General features: G+C 34.9%; 1 protein-coding gene across 1 annotated transcript in view; it reads right to left on the bottom strand.

Annotated features, from left to right (window-relative positions):
* Positions 1-26,170, bottom strand: part of LOC111057666 (nephrin) — a 176,737-nt gene that overhangs the window by 121,082 nt on the left and 29,485 nt on the right. The window contains exon 3 of the mRNA XM_039425664.1: positions 1,408-1,538. Within this exon, the coding sequence (XP_039281598.1) occupies positions 1,408-1,538 (131 nt within the window). The remainder of the gene's footprint in view (positions 1-1,407; positions 1,539-26,170) is intronic.

The raw sequence follows: 26,170 nt of genomic DNA, 5'->3' as shown, positions 1-26,170 counted from the left end.
ATCATTATCTTAATCATTATTATAATCATAAGCATTATCATCATCATTGTACTGTATAAAGGTGCGTACAGACTTTCGCTCTGCTCCGCAACCGAACGTCACTCCAGCGAGCAAGAGTGGAACGCGAGAAGAGCTAACATCTCCCGTAACGTTCATGATCGGTGCGACTGCAGAGCGGGGGCGGAGCGACTGCGGTACGATGGAGGAACGAGGGCGGTACGAGGGCGGAGCGTGCTCGGTGCGGGTTGGAAGCGCGTATATGTGTGTACGCAGCTTAATATTCCTAATCTTAGTATTAATTTATTATGATCATCATGCTTTTTCACCTTTTCCTCCTCAACAACAGTTCTCCATCACTCCTGGAGAAATTTGGTATCATCATCATTATCTGTACTCTTAATTGTTTTGAAATCCTCATCTTCCTTATTAATCAAATATAAATCTACCTTTCAAAATATAGTAGTTCTCATTAATCGTTCATCAAATTTATGTGAAATAAAAAAGTTCTTCATTTTCAATGATCGGTTTTTGAAACTTAGGAAGGCAAAATCTCAGACTGGTTTGAGATTAAGTAAAAATGATTAATAACATGGAGAAACAATAGCGAAAGTAGATATCCCATGGCATAGGGAATTTATGTTGCAACTTTTACTATTATCTCAAGCCGATTACTGTCGATTATAGTCAATTTTTACTGTTTTGTTGGGGTGATAGTGTATGAACGGCACAATTTGAGAGACTACCAGCGTCACACAGCTACATAAGAAAGAACTATGTGAACTATTGGCTTGGGATAACAGTAAAACTTGCGACATAAACGCCCTATACCATGGGATATCTACTATGCTATCGTTTCTCTATGGTAATAATTCATGGTTAGTCATGGTTTTACTTGTTTTTGGAACTTGAGAGCACAATATCATACTGTCGCCAGAATGTATGCAAGTGAATATTGGTAACTTGATTGTTAAAATAATATCCAATAAACTGAAGCAATTAATGATCTTCTATTGAAGTTACGTTATGTATTGTATTGGAAGTGATTTCGTTCTTGGATATTCAAATTGAATTTGGTTTTCTCCGTAGAAGAGCTGGTCAGTAGGTAAGAAGACATGGGTACGAGTCTTGTTATTATTTAACAGAAAAAGTTTTGAAGAGAGCTCCAAGTTTTTGTGTAGTTGAGAAGTTGATATTGTGGTAATTATTCATATTGAATGAAAAAGACTAAGAAATTGTCAAAAAACCACTGATTCCACTGAAAAATCAGTGATTTTTTGACAATTTCTTAGTCTTTTTCATTCAATAAGAGCTCCAAGTGTTTCCATTAAAATAATTATGAAATAAATTTTGGAGAAAGGAATGTAGTAGAAATAGAATGGAGTAATATATGATGTGGTTGGTACTCACGTTATGCTTCCAGCAGACTTTGTAGACCCACGGATTGGATTTGATGTTGCATTCAAAATATACATCCACGCCTTCCTTTATTGAACTGGCATTCAAACCTCCACCCAATTCCAATGTAACTACTGGAACATCTGAGAAAAAAGAGAACATCAATTGAACATAATTTGAATGTCCCCCAAAAAGAGAAAGTTTACTGTGATTTCATCAGTAGTCATTAAAAGACTAGGGTTTAATTGCAGAGTAAATCCGATATGAGATTACCTCAATGCTAGGGTTTGAAAATACCGTAATTTGAATGTCCCAAAAAGAGAGAGTATAGGGTGATTTCATCAGTAGTCATGGTTGAGTTAATTGCAGAGTAAATCCGATATGAGATTACCTCAATACTGTGATTTGAAAATACCGTAATTTGAATATCCCAAAAAGAGAAAGTATAGGGTGATTTTATCAGTAGTCATTACAAGACTAGGGTTTAATTGAAGAGTAAATCCGATATGAGATTACCTCAATACTGGGATTTGAAAATACCGTAATTTGAATGTCCCAAAAAGAGAAAGTATAGGGTGATTTCATCAGTAGTCATGGTTGAGTTAAATAACAATAGTAATTCCGTGTTGGTTATTTACTTGTTTTCACTGTTACTTGTTTTATTACTTGTTTTAACCATGACTAGGGTTTAATTGCAGAGTAAATCCGATATGAGATTACCTCAATACTGGGATTTGAAAATACCGTAATTTGAATGTCCCAAAAAGAGAAGTATAGGGTGATTTCATCAGTAGTCATTACAAGACTAGGTTTAATTGAAGAGTAAATCCGATATGAGATTACCTCAATACTGGGATTTGAAAATACCGTAATTTGAATGTCCCAAAAAGAGAAAGTATAGGGTGATTTCATCAGTAGTCATGGTTGAGTTAAATAACAATAGTAATTCCGTGTTGGTTATTTACTTGTTTTCACTGTTACTTGTTTTATTACTTGTTTTAACCATGACTAGGGTTTAATTGCAGAGTAAATCCGATATGAGATTACCTCAATACTGGGATTTGAAAATACCGTAATTTGAATGTCCCAAAAAGAGAAAGTATAGGGTGATTTCATCAGTAGTCATTACAAGACTAGGGTTTAATTGCAGAGTAAATCCGATATGAGATTACCTCAATACTGTGATTTGAAAATACCGTAATTTGAATGGCCCAAAAAGAGAAAGTATAGGGTGATTTTATCAGTAGTCATTACAAGACTAGGGTTTAATTGCAGAGTAAATCCGATATGAGATTACCTCAATACTGGGATTTGAAAATACCGTAATTTGAATGTCCCAAAAAGAGAAAGTATAGGGTGATTTAATCAGTAGTCATTACAAGACTAGGGTTTAATTGCAGAGTAAATCCGATATGAGATTACCTCAATACTGTGATTTGAAAATACCGTAATTTGAATGTCCCAAAAAGAGAAAGTATAGGGTGATTTCATCAGTAGTCATTAAAAGACTAGGGTTTTATTTCAGCGTAAATTCGATATTGGATTGCCCCAATACTAGGATTCTAGGGTTCTATAGGATACTAGCATGACAGTTATCCTAGAGTTACTATTGTTATTACTATCGTATTCAAATATAACTTTAAAGTGAAATAACCCTCACTTTCTTTGGTGTGGCGACGACCGTTTCGTGCTGGTGTTGCACATTCTCATAATAGTTTTAATGATAGTGAAAACAAGATGGATAACCAACAAGGAATTACTATTGTTATTTAACTCAACCATGAACTGTTATTTAGACTGTTGTATAAACTAGAATTGGAACCGTTTTGGGCTGAGGCCTGTGGTACTTTCCTGTTAGTAGTGTAATTCTGACTGATTGAACCATCAAAATATATCATTGGATTCAACCATTTCTCAATTATTGTAAAATGATCATGAAATCATTGCACTGGAGGCAGAAACGTTCATTGGTCTCCATTGCATTAACCCTGTTGCGATGCATTTGACTGAGGTCAATTTTCATTGAATTTAACTTTTCAACTGTCGTGGCCAAAGGGCCCGGTTGCACAACAACCGGTTAAATTTTAACCGTGATTAGTTTCATGAGAACCAATCAGATAAGGCGTTTTTGAAAAGAAGGCTTTTCTGATTGGTTTTAGTGAAATTAGAATAGAATAGAGAAGAATTTTATTGTCCTCAATACACAATTACATCGAATAATAAACACTTTACAATGAAGTAACATGCAGTATTATTCATTCTATGGTTGACAAGAATTCATTAGGCATGGCCGAAGCACTCAGCCAGAGTTGGTAGATAAAGATAATAGTTTTCCTTAACTAATCAAGGTAAACAGTTTGATAAATTTCAGTCATTGATTCCGGTACTCTATACAAGAATAGTTATAAGCCTTCCTCAACATAGATGAACTATTATTGAACTATAATTGAAAAACAAAGTTTATTCTCATTTACGAAACAAGATAAGATTCAGGTAAACAACAATAACAAAAACATTATATTACAGAGAAGCCTAGGTAAAGAATACTAACTATTTTACAGTTCAAAAATTGAATTCATTAATAAGGAAATTTATATATGTTCCCGCTGATCTTAAATACCCCTCCAACCGCACCCAGTCCTCCCCGTTAAGATATCTCCGCACTACTTCGTCACCTAGTACTTGGTGCTGTAACCAATTTTTCCTTTGCTCTCCCAATACCTTACAGCGGCCTATAAAATGATAAATATCTTCCCTTTCCCCACTATTGCACAAAGAACAAATTATATTAGCCCCCTCTCTACCCGGTCTGAAATTTAATGGCAATAAGGAATTAATCACGGTTAAAATTTAACCGGCTGTTGTACAACCAGCACTTGAAGAGTTTATTGTAAGGATCATAACTAGATAATACTTGGGCTACAATTATTATGGTACTGGCTAAGAGCTGGAGCCGAGAGATTGAGGTGTGGAATTTGTGAAATATTATAAATTGTGCAGTAGACTAATGAATCTATTACATTACATTATTGGATTATTTGATAGAAATAAATGGAGCTATCTCAATCAGATATTCAAAGAGATAATCTACTATTTTCTGATTTGAAGAATATTTATTCATTCAGAGTGGGTAAAGATGAATAACTTTTTCAAAATAACAAAAATACTTTGCAGCCTATTAATAATGGATACTAAGCCTATAATGGATACTAGGTTCTGTTGTTACAACATTGTCAATCTCTATTCAACTGGATATGGAGAGTACGGCAATAGAATATCAATTACGAAGTGAAGAGCAAGCATCAATGGATGAGCAGTCAAGGTTAACGTCTGCCATTGGTCTAGACAAGCCACTCCCACGTCACAGCAATGGCGGTTGATTGACCAGGAAGAGAAAGGCAAATACAGTTGTTGTCTAGGTCAATGTCAGACGTGCTTCCTGATTGGCCATTCATCTACCAATCATATTGCTTGCTCATTACTTATTCTGCTGCTCAATTCTATAGTTCCAGTTCATAAGAGATTCTCAATATTGAAAAAAAGCAAACTGTTATTTTGTTTTTTTATTGATTTCCAGATGAGCTGCTTCAGGTCTTTTCATCCAATAACATATCGATTAATAGATTATTGTCTTCTAGTTTTAGGTGTAGACCTGGTTAAGTAGTATTCCAAGTCTTCATGACTCCACTGACTGTCTCAGAATAATGAATTTGTGATAAATCTTGCCTGTATAGCCATAGAGACTATAATAGCCATGCTATTGTTTATATATGGTATAGCCTAGTAGTAATAATCACATCTCAAATAATATAAATTCTCTGTTTTTCAATCGAATTTCATGAAATTTACTGGATTTCAGAGCTTAGAGTGGTAGTTGAATTCTATAGCATAGATAATTGAAAATTAGCTCATACTCTAAAGCAGATTGATAATTGTTTATTACATTATGGAGTTACTAGTAGTTCTGTGAACAGTAGACCTCACGCAGTATTCTCATCCACAAGTACCTGATTGAAACTATTATAGTCATAATAGACCTTATGGAAATACATCAATAGACTGGCTTCTCCACACATCTGTGTAATCACTTTTCAGCTGATTTATAATGAATAATTCTATGGTCTGATTTTTACTCCAATATTGGCATTTGAAGAAGGCTCATTTTTCCTTTAATATTATCCTTGAAATGCAAAATTTCCAAGAACCTTGTATATACGTCGACGCGCAAATTAAAAAAGGAACATACCTGTCAAATTTCATCAAAATCTATTACCGTGTTTCGCCGTAAGTGCGCAACATATAAACATTTAAACAAAAAGAGAAATTAATGCTGAACCATCGACTTGAATCTTAGACTTCACTTCGTTCGGTCAATAAAGTTTTATTTATGAGTATAAGTAACAAGTGTAGAATGTTCCATTACTCATATGCCCGGTTTCTCAGTTGTTCCATAAACTGTTGATCCATTCAATAACTTATTGAATCGATAAACATGAGAAATGCGTTTCTAGAGCGCTCCATGAACTTATTGAATCCATAAACCAATTGAGAAACTATAGTGCCAAAATTCAGCCTATAAAAATTTATGGAATGGATAAATAAATTTGTCAAATTTTTGGATGCAATCGCAAAATTTAAGTTACAAAAATTAAATTACAAAATTAAATAAAAATTATTGTAGATCACCAGTATTTTAAAAACAGAACAGAACCAAAGTTGCACTGTTTATTGCTAGCCCTCATTTGGTGTCAGCCATCTTGTTTTGGAGACATCAGCCAAAATATGTCAGTAGGCTTCCATTACCTCACAACAAGCAGCATGGAATAGAAAACCAAGATTTGGTTAGTTACCATAACATCAAGGTCCGGTTGCACAAAAGCCTGTTAGATTTTAAGCGTGATTAATTTCACGAGAACCATTTAGAGAAGGCCTTTTTGATAAGATAGCTCCCCTGATTGATTCTCGCGGAGTTGTGGTAGTGATTCACAGACATTCTATTTTTTTCTTTTCATTGTAGGCTAAACTTGAATCAACAGACTTTTATTAAGTTTTAAAGTTCAGGGTTTAATTAATTACCTTTGCAATTTTCTCATTATAGATATTGATTTATTTGTTGTGATTTATTGATAATTATTGATCAATTGAATAATTATTTTTCAGGCTTATTGATTAATTTATTGTAGTTTATTGATAATTGATTAATTGAATACAGTATTTGTTGATTTCAAGTTTTCTAAAATTGTTAAAATCTTATATTTAATTTCATTCTCATTCATTTGACATACTTTTGTTAGTTTTTTTGATTCATTTAATTTTCATTTCTTATTATTTCACTTACATTACATTTCTTGTTTTTTAACATTTCTTCATACTTAATTCTTAAAATACATTTTTGGATTGTATAGTGTATGATTGTAATGTGTGAAGGAGGCAAAATGGGTTTTTACCTGTTGCCTCCATGAATAAAATTATGTATTTATTTAATTTATTATTTATTTAATCACGATTAAAATTTAACCGGCACCAAGTTTGTCTACGAAAGTGGCCGGTTTGGGATCATGCCATGTTAAGAGATTCATTGAAAAGATTAATCGTTCCATATCTCACGAGAACCAATTAGAGAAGGCCTTTTTGATAAGATAGCTCCCCTGATTGTCTCTCGCGGGGTTAATCACGATTAAAATTTAACCGGCACCAAGTTTGTCTACGAAAGTGGCCGATTTGGGATCATGCCATGTTAACAGATTCATTGAACAGATAAATCGTTCCATATCTATGGATTCTATAAAAATATGTTTGAGAAACCAATAAAAATTTATTGATACGATAAAGTTATTGAATCAATAGCTATAGCGTTGTTTATTGAACGACTGAGAAACCGGGCATTAGAAATATTGATTATTATTTATAACGTGTTTGTATAATATATTATAACATCTACTGTTGTATATTCAGCTTGAATTTATTCCAATAGTCGTTCAGTGCTATTCATTCTACAAACTCACAAATCCAGGGCTCTCCAACCTACGGCCTGTGGGCCATATCCGGCCCGCGAATAGATTTTGTCCGGCCCTGGACCTTATTATTCATTATTGCAACCGATTTTTTTTAAATATATATTTACACAAAGAAGGTAACCTACTTTCATTTTACAGTTCTCTCCCAGAAAAATACTTTAAAAAAATAAAAAACCATGTTCAAGCTATGTTTTTTCTTTTGGGATCTACCTACAATAATTATTGTGAGCAGACATTCTCAAAAATGAAGTTTGTTAAATCCAAATACTTCCTTGTCAGATGAACATTTGAAATCAATTTTGATGATCGGAACCTCAAAGTTTGATCCTTAATGGGCGGACATTTTAAGTGGGAAACAAATACAATCTTCTCACCAAAATAAGTATTCTCTTTCACCTTGGAAACTTTTTTTAAATTCGTTTACCTATTGTCAAGTTGCCCTATTACTATTGAAAAAAAGTTATTATATTTTGTTCACTTTTTGTGTAGTTGAGAAGGGCTTTGTGGTTGGGTGTGTTGGAAAAGAGGAAAAAAGAGAGGAAGATACCTAGCCAACTATGATTTCTCATGTAATAGGCAGGCAAAGAAGAGAGAGAAGTAATGAGGAAAAAAAGGAAGGGGGAAATGGGGGGAAGGAAGAAAACAGAGAAATAGATACTCAAAATAAAGGTAAGCGAGTCCACTGAAAGATGAAAAAACTAAAGGAAAAACAATGCTGGAGCAGAAATCTCGAGTCATATATCTAAATGGAAGAAGAAATTACTGTATGTCCAGTTTTTTATATCCAGTTAAATTTTTCCGCTGATCTTATTGTCCATGAGAAAGTGATTTGGAATGAGGTTTATTATTTTAGTACCTATGTCTCCTTATACATTCAATATTAGTGTTATAGGTTACATATTTGTTAGCAGTGGCCCTAATTGAGATGATATTTGAAAGGTCTAAAATAGGTTTAAGGCTTCATCTTTTTCAAATTTATTCTATTTTAACTCAACAGCAGAAGAAATATGAATTTGAAATTTTGCCAGTTGAAAAAACTAAATATAAACAAGAATATAAAACATAAATCAACATTAGTTTGGAAAAGTTTGAGTAATATCACTGCATTGGGAATAATTTAAACACAGTGAGTGACTCTTGAATGGAGAAACTGGACATTGTCAAACCACATTTAATATTTATTAGAAATCGAGATACTGGTAACGGTTGTTACATCATTATCAATCTCTGGTAAACTGAAACTAGAATACAGAGCAGCATATTTTTACTACCAGCCGAGCACAGCTGTTATAAGTGAAGCCGTGACCTTTCAAGGTGAACGTCTGTCATTGGCCTAGACAAGCCCCTCCCATACTCTAGTGAGGTCCACGTTATAATGACAGTGTTCGATTAGCAATGGTATTGCTATCCTTGTCTATCATTCAACAGAGAAGATAGCGCTATCTCTTTCACGCCTTGCTCTGTTGCCAGATCGTCTTTTAACAATGTAGAATCTATATATATAAAAGCGAAATGGCACTCACTCACTCGCAGAACTAAAAATCTACCGGACCAAAAACGTTCAAATTTGGTAGGTATGTTCAGTTGGCCTTTTAGAGGCGCACTAAGAAATCTTTTGGCAATATTTTAACTCTAAGGGTGGTTTCTAAGGGTTTAAAATTCGTCTTTTAGCATGTATATTCTTCTTCTTATTCTCTTAATTATAATTGAAAAAATGTCCATACCATATGTGAATATAGAACCATAATCTAGAGAGAGTACCTCTTCGAAACAGTTGTTAACTGGTACCTAACTAAATTAATAATTTTGTCAGGTTGGCATTAAGTTGAGTTGACTTTGTTAGGTTGGCACCAAGTTGAAGATTGAAATGCATATACCGCGGAAAAATTGATTGGGCACTGCTACTTCAATCGGAGCTATTCCTGGGAATATTTTATTATTAGCCGTCAGGCTCGCTTCGCTCGCCATATCCGTTTAGCCAGACGTTTAGTCTGGACCCCCGACTGGATCGTCCTAACATTTCGCGAGCCTGCTGATTTCATTCTTGGACGATGCGGTCGTGGGTCCAGGGGGCGGAGCTCCCTGGCTAGACGGATACGACGAGCGAAGCGAGCCTCACGACTAGTAATTAATTAATTCACATAATATTCCATCTCAATCATGAAAATTCATTATGATATTATTGAGATATAAAATATCTTGCTTAATGAAATATAATTGATTATTTCGAACGAGAATGAACAGTTTATATTACAATAATAAACCTGTATCAGCTACTGTCCATAGAAGGCTTTGACAAGACAGAGGTTCAGCAACTTCACTCACTCACTCATTCAAACGTTACAACTGTCTTTTGAGCTTTCAAATTTTCAACCGAGTACTTGCTCCATGTTCAAAAGCATTTCGAGTCAAAATTTAAGTGATTTTATTCTATATTTTGTGAATATTTGAAGTTTGGTTTTTGTTTTAACGGAAGTTTCATTATAAATCTATCTTAATTTGAAATTCTTTGTTTTATTCTGATTCATAGTTTCAGATTGAAGATTTGGTGTTGAAATTGAAGTGAACATAACCTACATAATATTTGGACGATTTGTGACAAATCAGGAAATTGAAGAAGTTTTGGGCAATAGCCTGTTTTTTCTTTTCCGACTATTGTATTGTTCGCTCTTTCTAATAAATAAATAAATAAATAAATTTTGGTTCCATCTCATTAAATGGACGTGTGGACTGGTTGTCCATCATATTCTCTCCCTCACTCACACTCTCTCTATCTACTTCTCTTTCTCTTTCATACACACGTTTTCTCTCTCTAGTAGTGTGTTGATGGGCAGGATATTATTTTATATACTATTTAGAAAGTCGATAATTATTTGTTGAAACACCGCCGATTTATGTGGTTGCAGTACAATATTTTATTACAGCTATTCAAATTGCATTCAATCTTTATTCTAATTAAATAATTTTCATACTTTGCAGAATCAGTTGAATGAATGAATTAGTAGAGATTTCAGTGATTTTTTGTTTTAATCAGTTCTTAAAAATTAATATTATAACGTGAACCTCACTATAGATTTATGTTCATATCACAGATTTATTAGAAATCGAGATACGGTTTCGGTTGTTACACCGTTATCAATCTCTGGTAAACTGAAACTAAAATACAGACCAGCCGTATTTTTACTACCAGCTGACCACAGTTAATAATGGATGCCGTGACCTTTCAAGGTGAACGTCTGTCATTGGCCTAGACAAGCCCCTCCCAAACTAGCGGCTCATACTGGGGAGAGCTTGTCTAGGTCAATGACAGACGTTCACCTTGGTACTTCTGCCAGAAACCGTGCTCGGCCGTTAGCATAAGGTTATACTGCTTACTGCTGCACTTCACTTTAGTTTTAGTTTACCATGTATTGATAATGGTGTAACAACCAAAACTAGAACCTAGATTTTCAATAGATCCGTGGTTTGACAATATTGTTGGATTCTCATCCAATATCGACAACTACCACAATATCAACTTCAGAAAGTAAATGACTCTATAAGGGTGGAATTTCAAATTCCAATATTACTTACTTAAACTTATAGAACTTTAAGATTTCTTTCACACTCCAATATCATACTTATTCAAACTTATGTTGAGAAAGAAAATAGAATAAGAACTATAACTCTAGACTTGTAACGTAGTATAATTAACTTGAAGTTGAGAGTCTTTCATAATATCTTTGAAAGTCAAATTCCAAGACTCTTCAAGAATATTCCAAGTTCGAAGAAAACTTCACCTTTAATTCTTCTTTCTCAAACTTTAAACACTTTACATCCGATTGAAGAGACTTGCAATGTTGTCAAAAATTCACTCCATTTTAATAAAAATTAATATTTTACAGGAGCATGCTTTTGACACATCATCAGCACACACGACAGCATGCTCCTGAAAAATAATAATTTTTATTAGAATAAAGTGGATTTTTGACAACATTTCAAGTCTCTTCAATTATGGAAAAGTCTACAATATTAATATTCACGCTACAAATTTTACATCTAGTATGTTTTATTACAAAGTATATAGATACGAATAGTATCTATATACTATACTAGTTTGCCTTAAACTATAATACTAGTTCATCAAGTATAATCATTCTCCTTCCTTCAAACTCCAAACAACATTCATTCCATCTTGTGAAAAAAAGAAATTTGGGCATTGTACAATCGCTATCTCTTCTAGTACGTAGCAGTTTTTGTAATCTTCATCTTGAAAGTTTTCAAAAGAATTGTCCATCATTAACTACAAAAAAGGAAACTCAATAGGGAATATTAGTGTTAGGGGGAGTAGAGCGCTCAAAAATAATACAACAGAAAGAAGGTGAAGGAGTAAGTAAGAAGAAGGAGAAGAAGACGAAGACGAAGAAGACGAAGAAGAAGAAGAAGAAGAAGAAGAAGAAGAAGAAGAAGAAGAAAAGGAGAAGAAGAAGAAGAAGAAGAAGAAGAAGAAGAAGAAGAAGAAGAAGAAGAAGAAGAAGGAGAAGAAGAAGCAGAAGAAGAAAAAGGAGGAGAAGGAGAAGAAGAAGAAGAAAGTAGAAGAAGAAGAAGAAGAAGGAGAAGAAGAAGAAGCAGAAGAAGAAAAAGGAGGAGAAGAAGAAGAAGAAGAAGAAAGTAGAAGAAGAAGAAGAAGGGGGAATAACGAAGAAGAAATGATTCAGTACAGTAAATTACTCCTAGTTGTTGGGAAAGTAGATGATAGCACTAGAAAAGTTCTATGCTTCCAATGTCTTGTCATTAAGATGAGACAACCAAGTTGGAGGTGTTTCAAGAAAAAGGAAAATTGATATTAGTTCCAGTTTGATGCAATAGAATGCAGAAAGAAAAGGAAAACAATTTTCTACGAGAAATTGTGTGAGAACAAAGAAGAATGAGTGGGAGTAAGAGAGAACATAATGAACAAAAGACGCGAATTTTGGATGAATTAGGGCAAGGAGAGATAAAAATAAAAAAGAGATACGAGCTGTTCAAGACGTGAAATCCATTTACAACTTACATTCTTGGTCATAGAGTATAGTTGTGAACGTTATTGCAGACATTACTAGTAAGGTCTTCTTCTAAAGCAATTGGAATGTGTTGTAATGTAACAAGGTAGCAAATACTATTAATGTTTACTCGCGCTTCGCGCCCAGAAGTGGGCTTCGCCCCCTGCACCCCCAGTTGGGTGGGTTAGCAGACTCCGCGCTTCGCGATCCGGCTGGGTGGCGGGCTTCGCCCGCCCAATCGCTTTTTATGACGGTATAGTGTTGGGTAGAAGCACCCGCGCTTCGCGATCAAGCTGGGAGGCGGGCTTCGCCCGCCCAATCGCTTTTTATGACGGTATAGTGTTGGATAGAAGCCCCCGCGCTTCGCGCTTCGGCTGGGAGGCGGGCGACTACTATTGATGTTTATTGTTATTCAGTTTTATAGTGGTTATTATTTTCACACAAAGCTTTTATCCAATTTTCGGATAATATATATTTTCTATACAGCTATATTTTCAAGAAACTTGTACCATTATTTGCATTAGTAGTATTGGTGATAATAATAACTCATTTTCAACATTAAGCTGGGTTTACACCAAAGTTATTAACAAAATGTTAATAACTTAATCCTTATAGATTCTATTAGATTGAACGGAACTTGACAAACACATATGTTCAGCATGTGTATGATAAGTTATGTTCAATCTAATAGAATCTATAAGGAATAAGTTATTAACATTTTGTTGATAACTTTGGTGTAAACGCAGCTTGAGTATAGAGAAACAATTCATGCAGTTGAAAAAAGTCACAAATGAATTAACATAAAATATCAGTCATGAAATAAAACATTTATAACTTTTCACGATTTATGAAATTAGCAAATTTATAATATTTTTTCTCACTCTTACATGAATTCGTACTCATAAATTGGTTGGTGGTACTGGGGGTAAATATTGTAAATACTGGTAACGATTGTAATCACTACCTCCATAGACAAAGCCATAGTGCATTATGGTGACGTCAGCATAGGTAGGGCTCCTACAACAATAAAAACACTAACTGATATAGATCAGCTGAAATCAACGAATTTTTTTGGTGTAGGAACCCTGCCTATGCTGACGTCACAGGAATGCACTACGGCTTTGTTTAGTGATGTAACTCATATTATATTGCAAATTATGCGCGTCTTCATGACGCATAAGTCTGTACCGTACTACCAAATTCAGCATTTATCTTAAGGTGCGTACAGTACAGACTTATGCGTCATGCTAACATTACGTTTAACGCTAAACCACGTTTACTTGTAGATATGGTTGCATTTAACATAATGTGTTTCATACGGGGTTTAAACAAACAGCTGATATTTCTCCGTTCAAACCGAGTATCTAAGGGTCTTAGGCTCAGCTGTTTTAAATCCCGTATGAAATTCATTATGATAAATGCAACCTTAAGGTGCGTACAGACTTTCGCTCTGCTCCGCAACCGAACGTCACTCCAGCAGAGCGATTGATGATCGACCGGCGAGCAAGAGTGGTTCGACCGGTGAACGCGAGAAGATCTAACATCTTCCATAACGTTCATGATGGGGTGCGTGGGCGGTGCGACTGTGGTTCGATGGTGGTACGAGAGCGGTACGAGGGAGGAGCGTGCTCGGTTCTTGTTGGAAACGCGAATATGTGTACGCAGCTTAATGTACAAGTAAACGTAGTTGAGCGTTAAACATAGTGTTAGCATATGGCCCTAAGACACATTTTTACAAGTTTATTACATTGGTGTTCAGACTATCGAAAGACTAGAGACAAATCTGACGCTTTAGCAGAATATACTAAACAAATTTCACCGACTTTTTACGATTGATTCAAGATCCATATTCACCAGAAACGAAAACTAGGTCTGAGCAGTAGTTTGTTCCAAGTCAGATGATTTTGAATTGGGTTTGTAATATGATTTTTAACTTTCCTTACCCTATTACCATAGGTAAGGAAAGTATTGCTTTCCGAAAAAATTAAGGTACCCCAATTTCTAAATTTCTATACGTTTCAAGGTCCCCTGAGTCCAAAAAACTGGTTTTTGGGTATTGGTCTGTGTGTGTGTGTGTGTGTGTGTGTGTGTGTATGAGTGTATGTGCGTCTGTGTACAAGATATCTCATCTCCCAATTAACGGAATGACTTGAAATTTGGAACTTAAGGTCCTTACACTATAAGGATCCGACACGAACAATTTCGATCAAATGCAATTCAAGATGGCGGCTAAAATGGCGAAAATGTTGTCAAAAACAGGGTTTTTCGTGATTTTCTCGGAAACGGCTCCAACGATTTTGATCAAATTCATACCTAAAATAGTCATCGATAAGCTCTATCAACTGCCACAAGTCCCATTATCTGTAAAAATTTCAGGAGCTCCGCCCCATCAATGCAGATAGAATCCCAATTATCAGGCTTCAGATACAATTAAAACAAAAAAATCAAGTAGAGTAGATTGAGCATGAAAATCTCTACAATTAATGACCAGTAACATTTTCACCTAAAATTGAAAATAAGCTTTAAATTCGAGAAAATGTGATTATTCTATTGCAAATTATTGTTGATTCTATTAAATCATTCACTATGAAGAGATAGCAGACCTCATGTGTGTCTCCAGCGTTATTACCCTGTCACCAGCTGGCTCAAATCACTGAATAGTAGACTTGAGATGCGCGGGAACACGAGCGTCAGGTGATCAATTTTCATAACGGCAAGGAAAGTTGTGTGAGTGCGCCACACCAGATTTTTGTTTATTTAGAATCAACTGGCAGTTAAACCAAGTTTTCGTTTTGGTGAATTCGGTCCTGACCGAAGTCTACACTGACCTTAGTTCCATTCTTTGCTTGTAATATCATTCATTAACTCGTTATTCAGATCTGTGACGGTCCACCTTGACATTTTCTCACCAGCCAATAACAAGGCGTCAATAATTTCGAGGTGTGCCCAGAGCATTGCAGCTCGACTCTGATTGGCTGACCGGTGACACAATTTCAAGTAGGCTACTGCTCGACCAATAGCAGCTCGTTTTCGAGTTTGTAACAAAAAGTTCGGTCTCATGACATTGTAACGCGAGTTTGATGAATTAAATTTGTAAAAGTATTTGTAGATTTTCCAATTGCCAGATCGTTTTCTTACAATGTAGAAATATAATAATTAACTAACAAATATTTTATCTCAATAATTATGAAAATCAATTATTTAATTATTGAAAAATAATTTTTCGTGACGAATAGAGTAAAAATGATTATTTCAACAGTTAATAATTATTACAGTCATCACCAAAACTGTTTCGATCCACTCACTAGTCCAAAAAGTAGGTTCGGTTTCATACACTTTTGAATTAATAGTCCAATTTTCAGTGAAAACATTCAAAAACAAGAAGTTTTTAATTGAGGAGGTCAGAATACAAGGGGTCCAAGTGACATTTTTCATTTTTTTGAGTTAGCTACAGTAATCGATAGCTGAAAGTGGTAGAAATCCAATATACAAGAGGTAACTTATAAGCGTAAGTCTAATCAGTGCTGACATCTGGTGTAAAATTTATAAACTACATTTTCAAACAGCTGTTTATTTGATTGAACAAGGGGTCCAAGTGACTTGGATCCCTTGTTTACAGGGCAACGGTTGCTCGTATCCATCAAATTAAATTCGACCTTGATTAAGCCATGTCACCAAGCAAAAGATACCTCAAGAATCAATTAGCGAATCAGATAAAAATGGCAATAAGGTCATTAATCATTGTTCAATTGCTGGTAAATTTGATAGATTTAGGTGTAGCTAGACAATAGAGTTTTGTTTGGTAAACAAGGGGTACAAGTGATACTTCTTATCACTATTTAGCTGATAATTGAGAAAGGAGAGCAATTTGAGACATGAAACTGTACGTTTGATTTGGTCAAAGTACACTGAATAGTTAAAGGAATAGGTGAATATCATTTCTATATTCATTTCATGAATAAATAATTAATAAATGTAAGTGAGCTTTAGGCTAAATTTTCTCGAAACTAACAATATGTCACTTGGACCCCTTGTATTCTAACCCCTTCAATTTGGATTGTTTAAAAACTGAAATAAAAATCGAAATTGCACTCAAGAATCACTTAAAACTTTAAAATGATGAAAGATAATAAAGATATAATTATGATTCTTTGTGAATCAAATGATGATTTGAATCATGCCCACATCTATAAACATAAATGCCCGGGTTATAAACATTGTAATCAAGTCCAAACTCCAATATTTCTCCCTCATTGATGAATTTCCATTATCAACACACAAACTGCGGTTTTATCGACAGAAAAAGGAAAAAAACCCGGAAGAACCAAATTAAAAAGCATCATGTTGTAATTGTGAAGACCGTTGGAGCGCGCTGTGTTTTTATGTTATCAGCATTTATAATTAATGATGAAATTTGAGACCAAGTCTCAACGGTTTTTGCTCGCTTATCTTGTGGCGGACAAAGGAAGCCTACAACCCAGAACCAATTTTCCGGTTCAATTTCAGAAGTCGACTCAATTACTGGAGTGAAAAATTCTGCGGTTTATTTAATATAGGACAAAAGTGGGGCAGAAAAATGTTGTTTTTTTGTAGTGAGGGGATGGTGGGAGGATTGGGTCAAAAGTGAAGGGGGGAGGAAAGGAGAAAGAACAAGAAGACGAAGAATATGAAGAAAAAAAAGAAGAAGAAGAAAAAAAGTAGAAGAAGAAGAGAGTAAATAAGGAAAAGAAAAAGAAAATTGAGTAGGATAACTGAGGGGAAATGATTATCTCGAAACAGGAAATAATCATGCTGATAAATTAAAACAATAAAAGTTTTTTCTCATTATCTTGATAAGGGCTGAATCTTCTTATTCCAGAAAGATCTAGGTCGTTGTTAGATGGCAGAAATAGAAGGGGATGCTGCTATTAAACCCCTTTTGAACTCTTTTCCTTGAGGGGGATGAGAAGTTGTTGAGAATGAAGAGAGAAGTAGAGAAAGGTAGTTATATGAAAAAATGAGAGAGAGTGAGTGTGTGTATTTGAGACAGAGAGAGAAGAACATAATATAGAAGGAGAGATATAGAAAGAGAAAGAGTAAGAGAGAGTGAGAGAGAAAAAATGACACGGGGAGAGAGGAGAGTAAGAGAGAAAGAGAGAGTGTTTGAGAGAGAGAGAGAGAGAGGGTGTGTGTAAGAGAGAGAGAGAGAGATAAAGAGAGAGAGAAAGAGAGAGTGTGAGAGAGTGTGTGAGAGAGAAACACTGAGATGGTGAAAGGATAGGATGGAGGAGGTAGTATAGGGTTTGGAGAATAAGGATAATGTATAGGAGAGACAGAAAGTAAGGGAATAAGAAAGAGATGAAGAGCAGAGATTAGAGGAATGAGGAGGAGAAAAAATGAAAAGCTGACAATATATGTGGAAGGAGAGGGATGGATGAATTGAAGAAATAAAGTGAAGAAGGAGCAGAGGAGAAATCAAGAGAGAAGAGAAAGAGGAGGAGAGGGGGTAACTCAGAGAATGAAGTGGAAAAAGTGGCAGTAAATGAGAAATTATGGGGGAAGAGGAAATGAAACTAAGAAAGGTAGAGAAAAATAGGAGAGATACTGTCGTGGAGATGGAAGAGATGAACTTATACGATAAGTGATGTGGGTGGGGGAAGAATCAGAAGAAGAATAAAAAAGTAGGAAGTAAGTGAGATAGCAGAAACAGACAGAAAAAGAGAAGAAGATTGAACAAGAACAAAAGGAGACCAACACTGCTAAAAACTGGTAGGGGAAAAATAACATGGAGAAATAGTAGAAAATACAATCATATACATGAAAAATTATGAGTACAAGAAAGGTGTTGATGATTATTGATAAGAGGAGAAGTAAATGAAATGGATCATGAGTGATAAATAATTACACACAAAGTAGATAGGATTGACTGAAAACTGGGAAGGAGTATGTACAGTCGAAAGGAAATGGAGAGGAAAAAGAAGACGAAGAAGAAGAAGAAGAAGAGGAGGATCAGGAGGAGGAGGGGAGAAACAAGAAGAAGAATAAAAATAAGTAGAAGAAGAAGAAGAAGAAGAAGAAGAAGAAGAAGAAGAGAAGAAGAAGAAGAAGAAGATGATGATGAGATGATGATGATGATGATGATAAAAAAAAGAAGAGAGCAGATAAGTAGATGAAAGAGGAGTATGATCAAATGAGAACGATAGAAACAGAAGTTAGAGCGAGGAGGAAAAGATGAAAAAGAAGAAGAATGATGTAAAGGAGGTGTAAGAAGAGGAGGAGGAAGAGGAGGACGAGAAATGGAAGGATAAAAGTTGTGAGAGGATGTGTGAACGAACAAGAAGAAGAAGAAGAAGAGAAAAAGAAGAACAGAAAAGATGATTTGATTTGATTTGAGTGAGTACTTTATTTATGTAGATTACAATATATACTGGCTTATACACTTATATACAATGGCTTACAATACAGCAACATTATAGATGAATTTACATAATATAGACTAAGAAAATAATTATTGAACTGTATATGATATGAAAAAGCAATTTGTAATATAATAACTATGATCGGAGAGTATGAGCGGTGAAATAAGAAAAATTGAAACAGAAGCTAGAGAGAAAAAAGAAAAAGGTGGTAAAGAAGGAGAATGAGATGGAGGAGGAGAAGGAGGAGGAGGAGGAGAAGTGGAAGGATAAGAATTTCAAGAGAAAGTGTAAAGGAACTAGAAGAAGGAGAAGAAGAGAAAAGATGAACCAAGAGTATGAGTGGTGAAATGAGTAAAATTGAAACAGAAGTTAGAGAGAAAAGAGAAAAAGGTGGGAAAGAAGGAGAATGAGATGAAGAAGGAGAAGGAGGAGAAGTGGAAGGATAAGAATTTTAAGAGGAAGTGTAAACGAACAAGAAGAAGAAGAAGAGAAAAGATGAGCTAAGAGTAAAATTGAAACAGAAGTTAGAGAGAAAGGGAAAAAAGGCGTAGAAGAAGGAGAAAGATGAGGAGGAGGAGGAGTAGGAGGTGAAGAAGAAGAATAGGAGAAGAAGGAGAAGAAGATGAGCAAAAAGAAAAACAGAAAAGATGAACGAAGAGTATGAGCGGTGAAATGAGAAAATTGAAACAGAAATTAGAGAGAATGGTGAAAAAAGCGAAAAAGCAGGAGAAAGATGAGGAGGAGGGGGTGAAGGAGAAGGTGGATGTGGAGGAAGAAGGAGAAGAATCGTAAGAGGATGTGGACGAATAAGAAAAAGAAAAAGAGGGAAAAGAAGAAGAAGAGAAAAGATGATCAAGTAGTATTAGCTTGAAATGAGAAAAATTTAAACAGAAGCTGGAGAGAAAAGGAAAAAAGGAGGAAAAGAAGGAGCAGGATGAGGAGGAGGAGGAGTTGAAGGAGGAGGAGGATGTGGAGGAAGAAGGAGAAGAATCGTGAGAGGATGAGAGCGAAGAAGAAGAAGAAGAAGAAGAAGAAGAAGAAGAAGAAGAAGAAGAAGAAGAAGAAGAAGAAGAAAAAAAGAAGAAGAAGAATAAGAAGAAGAAGAAGACGGAGGAGGAGGAGAAGAAGAACAAGAACAAGAAGAAAAAGAGTAAAGATGATCAAGTGGTATGAACAATGAAATGAGAAAAATTTAAACAGAAGTTAGAGAGAGGATGTAAAGACGAAAAAGAAGAGGTATGAGGATGTGGGTGAGAAGGAGGAGGTGGTGGAGGAAGAGGAGGAGGATTAGTAGAATAGTAGAATGAGAAGAATCGTAAGAGGATGAGCAAACGAACATAGTTTGAAAGATAAGCGAACAAACGGCAGTGAAGTAAATATAGAGCAGCAAGCAAACCCCGGGGCTGAATTGTGTGAAGGGTCCTTTCTCTTAATGATACCCTAGCTGCGTGCAAAGTGTTACCCCTCTCAACCATCCCCTTAACGGGCCCCCCTTCTTGAACCCTTTTTTATTCTCACAGATCAGAGGTCGAAATGTTCCACTTGTAAATACTCCATTTCATTGTATGACTTTCACTATTTCCCTTCCATATCAGATAACCAAGTCGCCAATTTTGTATTAAAATTGTCGTAATATTTAAAGCAAAGTATTTCAAGTTATTTCGAAATTGACTTGTTATCAATCCTCAGCGTATCTGTGAAAATCATGTACGTTTTTATAAATGTAGAAGTGTAGGAGTAGATATACAGAGTGATTCTTAATTATGGTAAAATAATTTGATACGTGATAGTAGGGGTAGAAATAAGAAAAAAAAGTCTTATAAACATATATCCATAATCGCTTCATTAGCGAGCTATACAGGATTAAAGATTTCGCCCGGAATTCAGTTCCTCTGGTGAAATACACCGATGCTGAATTGTTTGGGGATTAGTTTTTGAAAAATGTATGGGTGATTCATATGGAAAATTATCTGAAAATTGAATAAAACTAGTCTGGAAGCTGTAGTGTAAGTAGTTTTGAGTAAAAAGTTGAAATATGCTAAAAATTCAAGTAGAAAAACACAGACTTCTACGTTTGATGCCCAATAACTATAGCTCGTTAATGAAGCGTTTATGGATATACATTTATGTATATATTATATATTATATAGTATATATTATGTATATATTTTACGTTTATGTATATGTTTATGAGAACTTTTTTCTTATTTTCACCTCTACTATCACGTATCAAATTATTTTACCATAATTAAGAATCACCCTGTATATCAGAATAGAATACAAAATAGCTTCATTTAATTAATAAGAACAATAGGGAAGAGATAGCAAAAGAAGAAACTCCGTGATATAGGGCGTTTATGTTAACTTTCACTGTTAACTCAAGCTGATAATCCTAGTAATTATTTTTTGTGAAGCCATGTAACACTGATGGTCCCTTATACTGTGCCGCTCTTACCCGGCCAAAGCAGTAATAACAGATAGTAGTCGACAGTGGCAAAAAAATCAGCTTGAAATTTGGCCAAGCAAAGCTGCGAAGTCAAATATTGTGATCCAAACGTTCCCTCCAAATTTCCCTGTCAATTGATCTGTTGTTGTTAAACTGAAGATTTTACACTGAACACTATAACGGCTGCAACAATCGTAGGGAGATGCTTAAAATGATAAAATACTACATGAAATTGAAGAGAATTCGATTTTCTATTAGTATTGATTAGCACGGATTTTTTCAATGATTCGTTAAAAAGTTATAAGGCCAAAAAGATGGAAAAATCAGAGCCGGAAGGGATTTTTTTAAAGTGTGACACCTTCGAGAGCTCATACGTAGAAAACTATAAGAGATAAGAAAAATGTTACAAATATTGAAACTTGTAGGCTAATTTGTGAGCTTCAATATTGTATTCGACAAAAAATTCCGAAAGACACATTTTGTTCGAGATATGTGCAAAAACCAATATGTGGTACTTTCAAACCACCCCCACCCTCTTAGCACTAAGGAATTTTGATATGTTTGACCCCTCACTATCCTTAAAAAAGCTGAGGGGTCAAAAATTGTGTTCCAAACTTTTCACACTATATCTTTTTTTGAGCATTCGTTGCCTGGACTAGGGCTACTTTTGAATATAAACTAGTAGTTCTGTGAACAGTAGACCTCGCGGTCAGTAAGTTACATTGACCTGTTGATATGTTTTCTCGAGAATTAATAAATAAATTATCAATTTAAAATGTCTAGAAAAAATCCTAAATAAACATAGAGCTTTCTGTCCTATCGTACGTGACGTGTCGTCCCGGAATGTGAGTGTGAGCGCTGTTATCAGGTCTGGCTGCCGTCGATACGCCAATCCAATCAACCCATCAGAGAACATTCTGTGTTGTCGTGTTGGCGAAAAATTGGTGTGTTGAAATCAACAGAATAAACTACCATAATTCTTATTCCCTACAAACTTCATTTCTCACTTTTCATGATTTTAGAAATCAATTTCTTTTCAATAATATTTGTTGCAATTTTGATCATCAGTTTGAAAAAGAAAAATGTAAAAAAAAAGATGTTTTCTATAACTCCAAACCAGAATCATGGCCTCAGATTATGGAAAGACAAAGTTGGTAGACAAAATTACTGTCTACTAACGTTGATGGTAAGATACATATTCAAGATGTTATATGTTTTTAAACGGGTAGTATATAGTCAGTCATCTGTCTACTAACGTTGATAGAAAGATACATTATCAAGATGTTCGATGTTTGAACGGGTAGTATTATAGTCCACTAGACAGCTGACTTATGATGAATAATTCTATAGTCTGATTTTTACGGTAATATTGATGTATGAAGGAGGCTCCTTCTTCCTTTTATATTATTCTTGAAATGCAAAATTTCCAAAAAACCTTGTATATACGTCGACGCGCATTTAAAAAGGAACATACCTGTAAATTTCATGAGAATCTATTACCGCGTTTCGCCGTAAATGCGCAACATATAAACATTCAAACATAAATAGAAATGCCAAACCGTCGACTTGAATCTTAGAACTCACTTCGCTCGGTCGATAAAAATATAAATCTGAGTACCCTTTTTGAATTATTTCGTCACGACATGTTTCGGCTACTAATGCCATTTTCAAGTAACTTGGAAAGCTGAAATATGTCATGACGAGATAATTTAAAAAGGGACTTTTCTAGTCTCTATTTATCTATGGTTTTCACCATCTGATATAAGTTCTGATCCTAGATTAATATACGAGTTCCATACATGGACCAAAATATACACCCCATAAAACATGGATATCATAGAAAGGACAAGTTTAGGTGAGAAAATTCCTTCAAATCGAAGCTGTAGGGCATACAACTCGAATTGAAAGGAAGAAGACATAAATATGATATCTTTGTAGGGTTGTAAAGGGTTATTTTATACAAGTCCAGATTCAGATAAGTGTGTGCAGTGAATGGATATTTTCTCTCTTCTGAAGGCAGACACTGGAAAACATAGGTGATAAATTTTTTATTTGACATGGAGCCTTTTGAGATTCAATTCCTAATGTCAGTAAAGGTTTCAATGGAAAGCATTGGATGTGTGAAGTGAGAAATACTGACAGTCTGAAAATTCACAGGCGTTCTCGAAAGTGAGGTGAACGGTGTATAAGTCATAGCAAACGATTCTGAAAGAGACCCAGAGGTTTCATCTCTCTTGGATTCTGACCTCTGTCTCTCTCTCTCTCTTTCTTCCTCTCCTTATAATTCTTCTTATCCTATCTCTCTCTCACATACACACACACTCTCTCTCTTTAGACGTCTTTGAAATACAGAGGCAGCAGTGGCAAAAAAAGATTTCCACTAGGATGGTGGAGGAGAACTGGAAAATTCTTCGGGTATCTACTCTTTCCTTCTTTTCACCTCTTTATTTGTAATTTACCTTTTACCTTTCTTTTTTCTGGAGGGTTTCTCAATTTTTCTTTATATTTTCTTTTCTCAGTTTTTCTTTTTCTTTGTACCTCACTTCTTCTGTAGGCTAAGTTCTTCAGAACTTAGTTCAGAGCTCGGAATTCTCAGAACTTATCTTTTTCCTTTCTTTTTTCTGAGAGGTTTCTCAGTTTTCTCTTTATATCTCCTTTTCTTTGTTTTTTCTCTTGTACTTTAATTCATCTTATTCTCTTCTTCTGTAGGCTAAGTTCTTTAAAACTTAGTATCAGAGTTCGGAATTCTCAGAACTTATCTTTCTCCATTCATTTTTCTGAAGGGTTTCTCAGTTTCTTCTTTGAATCTTCTTCTCTTTGTTTCCCTTTTACTTGTACCTCACTTCATCTGTTTCTCTTCTTCTGTAGGCTAACTTCTTCAAAACTTAGTTAAAGCTCAGTTCTTAGAGCTTGGAATTCTCAGAAGTAAGTTCTGAATTCTTCCTCTATACAATAATGGTTCAACCAATAATTTTTTTTCTGATCTTTCTCCTTCCTGCTCTTTCATCCCTATCTCCTCCGGGGTTGTGTGACAGAGGACCTATAGTCCTAACTCCGTTATCAATGAAGGCAATAATTACTATCAAACTTTCATACTATCATGCATGTATCTTTCTTCCTCACCGCTATTCTCTATTCTCTATTGACCTGAAAACTCTGAGAGAGTGAGAGAGAGGAAGAAAGAGAGAAAGAGACATAAAGAAAATAGAGGAATTGGAAAAAGCGAGTCCCTTCAGATTCCGATGTAGAAGCTTACATGCCTCTACATGCGAGATATCGAAGTCGGCTAGTATAAAAAGCTGGTCTATTGCCAAAGGAAATTCATCTCTCCCTTCTCTTTCTCCATCTTCCATCTCCTTTTCTCCTATTCCAGCTCTATGGCCACCTTTACAAGACCAATCCAACTATCCCTTTTCTTTTTTCATCTTCCATCTCCCTTTCTCCTATTCCAGCTCTATGGCCGCCTGCACAAGACAAAAGACAAAAGTGTAGTTAGGTCGATAACAGCTATCGTCCTCAGATTTCCTGTGAGAAAAATCCCAACTGAATTTTCTCCCAGGTCTTGTAAAAGGTTTTATTGAGATTAAGTCGCTAATCTTTGGTGTCATTACGGTGGAACACAGTTAATACATCGTTAATACATTGGAACACAGATGAGTTTTCAGCTCAAAAATTTCTAGTTTCATTCAAAATTAAGACTTTTTGAATACGGTGATTATTATTAAGTTACTGTTCTAGATTTTTTGATTCTAGACTCTAATAGTATCTATTTGATTCAAAATTTGCTCGTTTATCTGAGTATTGAAGAGCGTAAATTAAATTTTGAAAAGTGAAAGTGACATAACCAACATTTTGATTTGGAGAATATCTTATTATTTTATCTTGCAATGCTATTACATTAGTGTCATTCGCATTGTAAATAAATAGATAGATAAATAAATAGTATAAATTGGAAATGGGACAGTTTTGGAAATGAGCCTGTTGTGCCTTTCCTCATGACAAGTATTCCTACACAATGTGATAAATAAATGAATAAATAAATACTTTGGAACAAGGTGAATACGTTGGAATTCGGTTGATACATTGGAATTGGAACACAGTTGATAATTGATTTTGTGAATTGAAGAACTACAAGACTTAACCTATTTCGGACTATGTGTAACCTTATTTAAATTTGGGAGAGGGATAGCACAAGTTCAACTAATTTATCCTCTCCCTATCATTCTGATAATGTACTTATTGTATAATAATGAATGAATTAATGAATAACTTATTTTTGGACAATTTCTATACAAATTTAGGTCAGGAACAGTTTTGAGCTTCAAGCCACTTGATCCTTTCCCAAAATCATTCATGGTCGAGAATGATATTATATCACTATCAATGTATAAATGAATACATACACGATTAATACGTTTGAACACGGTTCATGGATGAGAATGCTCTGTCTATTTCGTTAATCTGAAGTTCATCAGTCTTGAAGTGTTTAGTCTATGAACTGATCAAGTTGCTATAGGCTATGGTGAACAGAAAGCTATAGTTGTTCAATGATAGAGTAGTTATTATGAGATATTTATCTATTTATAGAAACTTGACAAACTTTAAACTTGACGTAATGAAATCTTGGAGAATAGCAAATAGGCCTATAACCATCCTCGATAAATTGAGAATCTATATACAAAATTTCAAGTTGATCAGTCCAGTATAGTTCAGACGTGATGATGTGTCAAACATAATTCTCCTATCCCGTACGTGTATAAGCCACTTCTTTCCTTTATTTTATTATAGAATAACAGGTAACCCGTGCTCCGCAAGTGTCTATTCCAAAACCTGACAAACTGAAAACTTGACGTAATGAAATCTTCAAGATTTGAAAATAGACCTATAACAACT

The sequence above is a fragment of the Nilaparvata lugens genome, chromosome 4, assembly GCF_014356525.2.
Source record: "Nilaparvata lugens isolate BPH chromosome 4, ASM1435652v1, whole genome shotgun sequence".
Taxonomy (NCBI): Eukaryota; Metazoa; Arthropoda; class Insecta; order Hemiptera; family Delphacidae; genus Nilaparvata; species Nilaparvata lugens.
Note: the sequence above shows the minus strand (reverse complement) of the source record. Positions and strands in the feature narration are given on the sequence as shown.